At 34.1% G+C, this 13202-nt stretch overlaps 1 protein-coding gene across 1 annotated transcript in view; it reads left to right on the forward strand.

Annotated features, from left to right (window-relative positions):
- LOC114264971 (glutathione gamma-glutamylcysteinyltransferase 2) overlaps positions 1 to 8061 on the forward strand; it is a 35363-nt gene extending 27302 nt beyond the window's left edge. Inside the window, exons 12-14 of the mRNA XM_082910530.1 lie at positions 602 to 823; positions 969 to 1457; positions 7778 to 8061. Coding sequence (XP_082766656.1) covers positions 602 to 823; positions 969 to 1457; positions 7778 to 7867 — 801 coding nt within the window. The 3' untranslated portion in view covers positions 7868 to 8061. The remainder of the gene's footprint in view (positions 1 to 601; positions 824 to 968; positions 1458 to 7777) is intronic.
- Positions 8062 to 13202: the final 5141 nt, after the last annotated feature.

Here is a 13202-nt window from a genome sequence, read left to right on the forward strand (position 1 = left end):
ATGGAGAAGCCTCGCATTCTAACATAGATCCTACTATAATCCAACTTTACTTTTCCATTGAATAGTGCGTTCAAACAAATCAAGCTTGCGATTGGACAAGCATTCTATTGACTTAAATAAACTGTTCCAATCGATGCTTATAATCTGTGTTCAAATGCTCAAGGAACCACATTCTATCTTGCACAACCTTTGTGTTCTACAATGTCGCACTTCGGAAATAATGCACACAGGCTTTGCACTTCTATTATGTGCACTTCAGTGATGAGCATTATAGGTATAAAATGCACTCATGCATTTACATAGACACATTTAGTGGGTTGAGTGTTATAGCCGTTCACAACCAAAATCCCATCCTAGTTGGATTAACGCATGACCAGCCAATAACCATAGACTACCGAGGCCTACCTATACCAAGTGAAAGGTGCATTTGAAATATATGAAATTTATTGAAAATGTATGTTTAGTGGACATTTGATTTTTGTTAATGAGATCTTCTTGGTATTGTTATGATAGTGGTTAGCTTTCAGTTTTGGCATTGGCATTACTTTTGTGGTTTTGTGAATAAACATTGGACATGAATTGTTGTGGACTTTGTGTGCAGAGCTGTCGTGATGGGAGTTGGATCAGGACTGCAAATCATCTTTCACAAATACCCCTTCTACTAGAGTCAGAGGATGTAAAAGATGTTAATCAAATTCTATCCGTTCTATTTATGTCAGTCTCTACCAATTTCAGTGTGTTTATTAAGCAAGTTGCTGAAGCCCAAGGGAAGGACGGGCATGTTCATTCAAGCAAAAGGAAGAGGAAAAGGCTTACTACCCAGGTGTCATTTATCTTCTGCTACATATGCTTCCTGTTACTCACCTGTTAAAATTGAAACTTCTTTCCCTTCTCCCTTGTTCTCTCTGACCTCTCCCATTTTATCTGAAGATTATCTTATAATTTAGCTTCTTGTTTTCGGGTTTCAGGGCCAGTTATTAATGCAATTACGGGAGACAGAATTGCATAAGCGAGTCAGCAAATGGATGGATTCTATGAATTCTGATAGCGGATTTGTGACAAGTTCTGGCAATCAGCATGCTTTGCTTGAGATTGCAGCAAATGTGGCTTCGGATGGGGTCAAGCATTCAACATTGAACCCTGGTTCTTCTGGTCGATTATACTCTACAGATTCAGTGGGTTCTTCAAAAGGCAATTATGAAAGAGTCTCTGTTGAAATGAGTGAGCCAGTTACCTGCAGCAGGGAGCAAGGGCCTGGTAAAATGATCCAAACTATTGATCCAAGTCCGAGTGGCTGCAGTGTAAACAATGGCCATTTTATTTGCAAAGATGCTCTAACGATGTTGTTGTTGGCCCTGCCCTCTCATATGTGGTCTGGAATTAAGGAACCAAACCTATCTGCAGAGTTTAACAGCCTTGTATCAATAGAGAGTGTTCCTCACATACTCAAGAAAGAGGTAACAGTTCTTCCTTTTCTTGTGTCTTACTTTCTTTGGTATTATATCTCACTTGCATTAATTGGTTCCTTACTGTGTTCTATTATGTCTATGCTGGAATAACAAAGAATCTCCAACATTGTGGGGTTGCTTGAATCTTCAAATATTTACAAATGAGGTCTAGTATTTCCAACATACATCCTCAACCTGATCCTTTAACTAGGAAGAATGGATATGGATACGATATGAATGCAGCGATACGACAAAATTTTAAAAAATAGGATATGGATACGGTTAGGATATGTTTATAAAAAAAATATTTAAAAAAAATTATTAGTAGTCAGTTATGCATGAGCTCAAGAATGTTGAGAAACCATACTGTAATTAAATAATACAAAATACTAATCTTTAATAATTAGGTATTAATTTAAGTTGGTAGCTAGTTTACTGCTTTTAACTTTTAATAGGTCTTACAAATATTTCATTTCAATATCAAGTCTAATATGTTTATATTATAATAATAGAAGAATGATATTTAATTTTATTTTATTTTCTAATTGACGTGCATGACACAATAAGAATAAGTCAATTTGACAAATTAAATTACTTTAATTTACTATGTTCTTCTTATCAAAGAACTAAGCAAAGTATTAATTTTTTTTTTTTTTTTTTTTTTTGTATTTATCCTCACAATTATATTATATTATAATGCTATGCAATAAATGCTACAATTCTAATTTTGTGAAAGAAATACGGGACTTGGAGTATCCGATTCTTCGAAATTAATTAAGAAGTATTCGATACTTTTAGTAAGTATCCAATACATATCTGTGAGTATCCAAGGAGTATCGGTATCTGATACAGATACGATACGGATACGTTGCCTTTTTAGAAGTATCCGTGCTTCAAAAAGAATGAAAAAAATTATTTTGCTTTCCCGTGAATGAGTTAGAGGCCATGTATGTATAATAGATTTATGATACAATTTAGGAAACGATATAAGTAAGAAAACAATACTAAATCAGTGATTGACACAATCACAGATTATACACATAATACTAAAAATAAAAAGATGCAATGTACTCTATTCTAATTTCTATATTCAACACTCCCTCTCAAGTTGGTGTGAAGATATTCAACAATTGCAGCTTGGTAATGGATGACTGGAAGAAGCCGGAAAAAACTCAACGGCTAGTCCAAATAAATGCTACCGAACATACTACTAAATAAAAAAGACCAAAAAGTGCTTAATACATCAGCACCACACCCTAGAAAGGGAAAAAACAGGGACTGAACTGCCCTAGAAGAAACTGACCGGAATCAATGTCGAGACAATTTAAGAGGTCATGTCAAACCGTTGTAGAAACTAATTGGATGTTGAACTAGTAAGTGTGGCACACACATAACTTATGATGTGGTGCTAAATGATGATGGCAACAGATGACTGAGTGCGCTAAGAGGCGGCTTATTAGAAAGTGCGCCAGGGGAGGTGGCTTAGGTGGTGTGCCAAGGGGGCGACTTGGGTTGTGTGCCAGAGAGGGATTCTTGGGTTATGCGCCAGATGAGGCGGCTTAGGTAGTTCGCATGGTATATCACCATGCTCACCATGATATAGAGGAAGAGATCACCACGAAGTGATACCGAAAGAAAATATGGCAGTGGAATGAGTTGAGGTTCGGCGGGCGGCCAAGGCAAGGCTGCTGCCCGCCGGTGAAGCAAAATTACTAGGTCCTTAACTTAGCTCTGATACAAAAAAGAATGAAAAGAATTATTTTGCTTTTTCATAAATGAGGTAGAGGCCATGTATATATAATAGATTTATGATACAATTTAGGAAACGATATCAATAAGAAAACAATACTAAATCAGTAATTGACACAATCACAGATTATACACATAATACTAAAAATAAAAAGATGCAATGTACTCTATTCTAATTTCTATATTCAACACTCCCTCTCAAGTTGGTGTGAAGATATTCAACAATTGCAGCTTGGTAATGGATGACTGGAAGAAGCCGGAAAAAACTCAACGGCTAGTCCAAATAAATGCTACCGAACATACTACTAAATAAAAAAGACCAAAAAGTGCTTAATACATCAGCACCACACCCTAGAAAGGGAAAAAACAGGGACTGAACTGCCCTAGAAGAAACTGACCGGAATCAATGTCGAGACAATTTAAGAGGTCATGTCAAACCGTTGTAGAAACTAATTGGATGTTGAACTAGTAAGTGTGGCACACACATAACTTATGATGTGGTGCTAAATGATGATGGCAACAGATGACTGAGTGCGCTAAGAGGCGGCTTATTAGAAAGTGCGCCAGGGGAGGTGGCTTAGGTGGTGTGCCAAGGGGGCGACTTGGGTTGTGTGCCAGAGAGGGATTCTTGGGTTATGCGCCAGATGAGGCGGCTTAGGTAGTTCGCATGGTATATCACCATGCTCACCATGATATAGAGGAAGAGATCACCACGAAGTGATACCGAAAGAAAATATGGCAGTGGAATGAGTTGAGGTTCGGCGGGCGGCCAAGGCAAGGCTGCTGCCCGCCGGTGAAGCAAAATTACTAGGTCCTTAACTTAGCTCTGATACAAAAAAGAATGAAAAGAATTATTTTGCTTTTTCATAAATGAGGTAGAGGCCATGTATATATAATAGATTTATGATACAATTTAGGAAACGATATCAATAAGAAAACAATACTAAATCAGTAATTGACACAATCACAGATTATACACATAATACTAAAAATAAAAAGATGCAATGTACTCTATTCTAATTTCTATATTCAACACTCCCTCTCAAGTTGGTGTGAAGATATTCAACAATTGCAGCTTGGTAATGGATGACTGGAAGAAGCCGGAAAAAACTCAACGGCTAGTCCAAATAAATGCTACCGAACATACTACTAAATAAAAAAGACCAAAAAGTGCTTAATACATCAGCACCACACCCTAGAAAGGGAAAAAACAGGGACTGAACTGCCCTAGAAGAAACTGACCGGAATCAATGTCGAGACAATTTAAGAGGTCATGTCAAACCGTTGTAGAAACTAATTGGATGTTGAACTAGTAAGTGTGGCACACACATAACTTATGATGTGGTGCTAAATGATGATGGCAACAGATGACTGAGTGCGCTAAGAGGCGGCTTATTAGAAAGTGCGCCAGGGGAGGTGGCTTAGGTGGTGTGCCAAGGGGGCGACTTGGGTTGTGTGCCAGAGAGGGATTCTTGGGTTATGCGCCAGATGAGGCGGCTTAGGTAGTTCGCATGGTATATCACCATGCTCACCATGATATAGAGGAAGAGATCACCACGAAGTGATACCGAAAGAAAATATGGCAGTGGAATGAGTTGAGGTTCGGCGGGCGGCCAAGGCAAGGCTGCTGCCCGCCGGTGAAGCAAAATTACTAGGTCCTTAACTTAGCTCTGATACAAAAAAGAATGAAAAGAATTATTTTGCTTTTTCATAAATGAGGTAGAGGCCATGTATATATAATAGATTTATGATACAATTTAGGAAACGATATCAATAAGAAAACAATACTAAATCAGTAATTGACACAATCACAGATTATACACATAATACTAAAAATAAAAAGATGCAATGTACTCTATTCTAATTTCTATATTCAACACTCCCTCTCAAGTTGGTGTGAAGATATTCAACAATTGCAGCTTGGTAATGGATGACTGGAAGAAGCCGGAAAAAACTCAACGGCTAGTCCAAATAAATGCTACCGAACATACTACTAAATAAAAAAGACCAAAAAGTGCTTAATACATCAGCACCACACCCTAGAAAGGGAAAAAACAGGGACTGAACTGCCCTAGAAGAAACTGACCGGAATCAATGTCGAGACAATTTAAGAGGTCATGTCAAACCGTTGTAGAAACTAATTGGATGTTGAACTAGTAAGTGTGGCACACACATAACTTATGATGTGGTGCTAAATGATGATGGCAACAGATGACTGAGTGCGCTAAGAGGCGGCTTATTAGAAAGTGCGCCAGGGGAGGTGGCTTAGGTGGTGTGCCAAGGGGGCGACTTGGGTTGTGTGCCAGAGAGGGATTCTTGGGTTATGCGCCAGATGAGGCGGCTTAGGTAGTTCGCATGGTATATCACCATGCTCACCATGATATAGAGGAAGAGATCACCACGAAGTGATACCGAAAGAAAATATGGCAGTGGAATGAGTTGAGGTTCGGCGGGCGGCCAAGGCAAGGCTGCTGCCCGCCGGTGAAGCAAAATTACTAGGTCCTTAACTTAGCTCTGATACAAAAAAGAATGAAAAGAATTATTTTGCTTTTTCATAAATGAGGTAGAGGCCATGTATATATAATAGATTTATGATACAATTTAGGAAACGATATCAATAAGAAAACAATACTAAATCAGTAATTGACACAATCACAGATTATATACATAATACTAAAAATAAAAAGATTCTATGTACTCTACTCTAATTTCTATATTTAACACTTTATAGTCCTTTAAGCTTGTTGATTCTTGTGTTCCTTAGTCTCCTCTTATGCTATCATTCAATTGAAAATTGAAACCAGATTCAACGGTCTATTATTGTGTCTCTAGATCTTTTTAATTTTTTTTTTTATTTAATGAGTTCGTTGGCTTGAGAATGCATGGTTAATATTCTATGTGATCTTTGTCCTATTACCAATTTAAAAGTCAACCGGGATTTGGCTTCTCTTTACATGATTGTGATGAAGTTAAATATATGGATGACTCATTACTCTTGCACAGTCAAATGATCTGATTGTCTAGATTTTTCTTGTTAAATTTCTTCATATGTATATCAGTTTTAAACTTTCTATTTATTTTTGGTGTGGTGTTGTATTTGGTGGCCGAATCTGGTGCATTTTCAGCATGATGAAGGATTTCATTGAAAAAAGAAAAAAAACAAACAATCTAGCAAGGAAGAAGAAGCCTATCCTTTGCAGATGATTCTGTAGAACTCGTAGTACATGTTTTCATCATTATAATATAATGTTATGTAAAAATGCATAGAAACATGTTGTAATAGACGATATAAGTTTCTTGTTTCGCTCAATGAATTGCTAATCTTGAAACTTGAAGGTGAGTTTTGCTCTCTCAAATTCTTAAGAGGTAGAAATTAGTTGAGTTCCTTATTTTCTTGGACCTCATATTGATACTGATCACTGACTGAAGCTTGCTCACATTTTGCACCTTAGCTGTGCTTGTGATTTTTATTTAGGTAAATTGCATAAACACTCCATGAGGTTCCTAACAAATACTCGGACACCCTGCAGTTTTTTGAAATTACTAGAAAATCCCTATCAAAGATGAAGGGTTGACAGATGTTACAACGTGCTTGGTTTTACTTGTTTACCCTTGTACCAAAATGATTATTTCAGTATTAAGGTTAGCATTATGCCAAAAGAAAGGGTTGTCTTGTGATCTGCACTCCAACTCTACCATGAATGGGTACTTATGTCTGCAGAACAATTCAAGAGTATTATTAGCATTACACAAATTTTGCCGATGTCAGCATCTTTCCTAATGATTGAGCAACCAAGGGGTTGTTTTTGCATATTGTTAGTTCAAGTATTAGGTGTTTCTCAATTTTCAAAAAATTCAGGGGTGTCAATTTACTCAAGGTGGCAACCCTTTCCTAACAGTTCAAGGTTTTGGGACTAGGGGTGATCAAACAAAGATGATGTGCTTCTTTGTACTTGATTTTCTACAATTTTCATTTGATGTAGTTTTTCATACATGGAAATCCTTATATTATTGTTATCTATGCAAATGTCATTCAAACGTATCATTAGTGGCAAATTTAATTGTGTTAGTGTTCTACATATTAAGTGATTTTTATGCAATTTGATAGGGGTGTACTTGGTTCAGTTTGTTCCAGTTCTAAGGTAAATTAAAAACCGAACCGATTTCAGCCGTTTCAAAAATTTAGGGAACCAAACCAAATCATGTAAATTATGGAACTGAACCAAACCAACCAACCCTGTGGAAAGCGGTTTGGTTTTGATTCATAACGATGATTCCAATCCTAAGAACGATCCACAAATTAGATGTTAAAAACTTGTCTTAATATTTTCTCTCAAATTTCTTTTGTTCATTTCTTTACCTCCTTTCTTTTATCTTTTTTTATTATTTATTTTTTATAATCTTTCTTTTTATATTATGCTCTATTAATCATCTCTCACAATTCTAAAAACGCTCTTTATCTATGTAAACATATATTAATCTTTCTGATCTTTATTATTTGGAGATTGTTATTAGTTGCTGTCTCATGATGTTAAATGATGCTGATTCAGAGTTTGAATTTCTATTCATGACCAACACAGGTGCTGAGCTTGCGCCAACAGCTTGAGTTTCTTATGATGGATATTGGTTCAAATTCTGTGCATAAGGAGCTAACTACAGTATCAGACTGAAGTACACTGAAAGAGCCATGGTTCAAGAGGTTTACTATGTATGAACGATTTATACTTTAAATTTAAAATTAAGTGATTACTATTTTAGGTTGGAAATTGGTATAATGTTGTGTATATATATGCATTTTTTATTTTATTTTTGGATGAAAAAAACATGGTATATATAATTTATCTAATATACTAGGCTTATTATAGTGGGATTTTGCTAGGGCTACATTATTATAAGTTTATACTAGTTTGCTAGCCCAAGTCCTTAAATTATTTGGAGACCAAATTATGACCAAAGTATCCCTTTACATGTTGACGCTTGCAATAACAGTAGTACGTTTGTTTGTTTGTTTTTTTTTTTTGGCTTTGGTAACTGTATTACATTGACAAGCATTATTTACATTATTTGAAAATTTTAAAATTTAACAACTTTTGATTTGGATATCTGATTTAAATAAAAATTTTCTATTTTAGGAATCTTCTTATCATGATCTATAAAATAAGATTCATGAATCAGTAGTTCACACCAAGGGAATCTTAACACGAGTTAGGGAGCAAATGAAGGGGTTAAATATGAATGGAGCAGGTCTAAGCTTTGGGTTGGTCCAAACCATTAAGCCTAGACCTGAATGACCATCCGATATGGGTCAGATACCCGCCTGGGCCAAATCATATTGAGCCCAACTCTATATGGATCATCCTCTCAAGTCCCTAAGCACTTGGGACAAGATCATAATGATAGGACTAGCCCATATAGAGTACTGAGCTGGGCCATACCCATCAATAGAATCGAATTGGGTCAAACCCACACAAAGTCATCCAAATGGGTCAATCAATTTCTACAAGCAATTTCATGAAAGGCCGAATCAAGGTATGGACAAGACCGATTTGAGTCATCCTTGAGCATACATGGAAGCTGTGAACACATGCATATGCAAAATGCCACCTCAGCTAATCTCCCTCCCTAGAATCATGGAAATAGTTGTAGAGGGAATGTGATTTGTTATATACACGGTTAAAATGAGAATGTGCCTTCATGGCTAACCACTTTGTGGTCCTTCACCTTGAGCAATGATAAATAGAGCCTTGAGGCATCCAAGTTCTATGACCCTCACATTGGGAAATAAGTTAAGTCTTCTATTTAAGCAAACACTCTCATCACATTAAAGGAAACTCATCTCAACTAGTCCTAACTCAGCTCTTCCTCTCTCTACATCTAGAGAGAGAATTTCATTTTCTCCGATTACTTATTCTCACACCGAAGGGATTTTTTGGCTAACCCTGACTAGGCAGCTCTGACGGTGCTTTATATATATATATATATATATGTATGTATGCATATGTACCTCATATTCATATATATGATGAAAATTTAAATACCAAGTTTATGATGGTGTTGCTACCAAAAGTGGTGATTCAATCTAAAGCAATCTTTCTCTTCTCACCCTACCCCTCACACTTTGCCAGTTAACTCCTTTTTCACCCTTGATGTGTTGTTGATCACTTTGGTTGATTTCGACATTGTTCAAGAAAACTGGGATGCTTACAACACAACAAAGCTCCAAGTTTTAATCTGGATAAATTACATTGACCTCCTTAGAAGTTTAGTGAAATTGTAGAAACCACTTTCAAGGTTTCTAAAATGACATAAACCTCTCTTAATGTTTAATTTTCAAACTAACCTCTAAGATTTACTGAAATTGCTAAAATGACAAAAACCCTATTGAGGTTTAATTTTCAATTACACTAACCTCCTATGAGATTTTAATGAAATTGCTTAAATGATAGAAACCCATTGAGGTTTAGTTTTCAATTACACTAACCTCCCCTGAGGTTTAATAAAATAGTAAAAATCTCTTTCAAGGTTTCGTTTCTAAAATGGCAACAACCTTTCCCAATGTTTAGTTTTTTATTACAAATTCCCCTCTTTGTTACTTTATGGTAAATTGAATAATATAAATTGTATCAACAAATAATTTAATTACATTTTCAATTTTATCAATTAAAATTGTGTCCAATTAGCCATCAACCAACCCCTCTTATACAAAAATTTCTTTAACACAATGACCAATTTTCTCCCTTTATGTATAAATAAACACAGATGTGTATATTAAAAACACACCCAAATGTATATATAAACACATAGAAACACAATTCGACCAACCAATTGAAATGCAAAGTTGAAACTAAACAATTCAACAATTGTAGAACCCACCAATGCATTGTAGAAAATTGAGGTAGATGGTGTTGCGGTGAATGAGATGTCATGGGTTGGAATGGCTATATATCGTGTGAGATTGGAATAAGATGGTGGTTGGTAGTGGTTCTAGTGGTGACTAGAGGAAAAAAAATGGGATTGCGCTTGTGGTTTGGGATTGTAGGGGTGGATGTTTGCACTTGCCATAAAGAAAAACAAATGGTTCATGATACTAACTCCAATAAGATTGAGAGACAGACAGACGGGGGTTGAGATTGAAGATGAGATGATATAATTGTGTTATGTCCATAGTAAGAGAAGTGTTTTATTTTGGATTTTTAATAATATTTTTTATAGAGGGTATTTTTGTCATTTCAGTGGCAATGTTAACATCATTGTACGCAATTTGGAGGCCCATGTAATTACACAAATTACAAGAGAGGTTTGTGTAATTATTAGATACCTCAGAGTGGTCTATGTAATTAGCCTATAAATAAATAAAATAGAATTTTATTTTTGTAATATGTTGATAAATAAATTTAAAATGCAAGTAACAGTTATTATTTTATATATTAATTTCCATGTTGATTATGGGATTATGGATGGAGTTTTAAGATGGGTTTGGCTTCTTTCATGTTCATCATAGATTTTGTTTCGATAATTTGAATCATTCACTTTTTAGTACTCGTTAAGTAGAATACTAATATAAAAAATTAAGATGATCTGGAGCAGAATCTATGGTGGGCTATACGGATCTCTCAAGTTCTTTCATGTTGAGATACCAATATGAGAGCCCAACCCTAAAACAAATATGATTCAAATATATAGCTAGCGATATCCAATTATCTTGATTTTTTACATGAATATTCTATTCACTACAACATATAGGAGTTTTGGAGACCAAATGTTTTGGTCTTTGAAAGTGAAAATTTTGTTGCAAAAGACATTTAGGGACCAATTTCCATCATCATGAGGATAGTCGTTAAAAGGTCGTTCTAAAAGTCAAAAATAAGGCTTTCAACAATAAAATTTTGAAAATATCACTAATAAATAAACTTTCAGAGACAAAATAATTTGGTCTCAAAATGATTTATTTTTTGAGATAAAAAATTTGGTCCCAAAAGAATAATAATTCATCACTAATGTTCAATTTTTATTTCTAAAAATATAATAACGACACTTTTCACCACAAAATATTTAGTCCATAAATTTTGGTCTCTAAAATTTTAATTTTTTGTAGTGACTCTTTGAATTCAAAAAAAGTGGATGGTTCGGATTATCGGAATTGATTCCAAAATGGGCCTGCAAACTCTTTTAAAATATAATTAAACTCTTTTAAAATATAATTTGAGAAAAACCAAACTCTTTTAAAATATAATTAAAGGTATCTTAGGAATACAAAATTACACTTCACATCAAGAAAAACAAATGCTTCATTATGCTAACCATTATGTGAATGGGTGTACTGTTAAATTTAAAAACTATAAATTTTAATTCAATTTAAAAATATACATATTATCTATTGCTCAAATGATAGGGGTTACTTCGGTCTTAGTTTCGAGTATGTTACATTTTGTGTTTCATAGATATGAAACTAGATATAGTTGAAGCATTTCTCAGCTATTTCTTTCAACAAAACAATGATTGTGCGGTGGTTATTGCTACAGCTATCTATACAATAAGACAAGAAATTTTTTGAAAATGTTCTATACACATTTGTCTTACTAGGATATTTGGACGATTCAGATCTGTTTAAATTATAAAACAATGGCTGTAATGTATTTTTCTTTTATTTTTTTTTCTTTTTTCACCCATCTTCTCATGATCCCATGAATAATTCCATGAATGATCCTATGATCCCACCTTTCTCCTTTTCTTTTTATTTTTTTATTTTCCTCCCTATTTATTTATTTATTTTTTGTTTTCTCTTTTTTATTTACTTATTTTTATTTACACCGTACCTTTAAACACGGACACGGACATACACTAGTATATATATATATATATATATATATTATTAATGTAAGCCTTTAAAGTATATATTAAGATAGTTTAAAAAAATTATATATCTTTTATTACACGCATTTTCATACAGAATGATAAATCCTTTTAAACTTCTTGTTAAAAAAACTTATTTTGATAATTCAAATCTAAAAGACATAAGTATTTAATTGGTTTTAACTTAAGATATTGTTAATGAATGCCTAAAGAAAATTAACTAGTAAAACATATTTTTATTAACACAAACTTTTATAACTATATATATTAATTTTATATTTATTAACAAATACCCATAACTCATTAACAAAATTCATGATTTTATTAATAAATAGGTACTATATTTAAATTTTTTTAAAATTATAATCCCTGTTAATATTTATCTTGAAGAATAAAGACAATAAAATAAATAAATAATACTTTAGTCTAAGTCATCTATCTTTAGGGAGTTAACTTCTCTCTTTTCATGTTCTACTCCTCCCTAGCAAAAGAGACATTTTAGAGAGAGAAATGTTGTAAATTTGCAACCAAAAATCTCCATGATATGGAATTTGGTTGATAAGATTAACAATATAATGTCTGCTATATGTTGACCTGGCATCTAAAAAATGTATTGACGTTTATGTAGTGGATGTTTTTACTACAACTTCTCCAAACTCTTTTCTTGCCCCTCATTTTACTTGTGAGAGTGAAATTTAAGACTTCCTCTAAGGACAAATTTGAAAGCAAAAGAGTTAGCCACTTACCTTCGGTTTCACCAGGCTCTTTTTTAGCACACACGTAACTTCTTTCTCCTTTTATGCTCTCCTTCTACCCTCACTGTATCTTCACCTCACATCCCAAACATCACTCTTGTACCAGCTTTTACATTATTTGTATACCTCCTTAGTCACTACACATTTTTTTCCCTCACCATTGGTATGATTTCACCTTAAATGATTCTTGCTAATTTTACAATGTCTTGGTGTTGGTTGATGGGTTTGGCGGTGGTCTCTCTTTCTCTCTCTTGTGAAATTTGCTTTTTATGATATGAATTAATGAAATTTGAGTCAAATAGAGAGTGAAATTTCACTGTGTAAAAGAATTTCACTAATTAAATGGAATCATGCTGAATTATGCAATTTTTAATCCTCAGTTTGAATATTTTAGGTT

The sequence above is a fragment of the Camellia sinensis genome, unplaced genomic scaffold, assembly GCF_055761805.1.
Source record: "Camellia sinensis isolate YWXY unplaced genomic scaffold, ASM5576180v1 Unanchor1, whole genome shotgun sequence".
Lineage (NCBI taxonomy): Eukaryota > Viridiplantae > Streptophyta > Magnoliopsida > Ericales > Theaceae > Camellia > Camellia sinensis.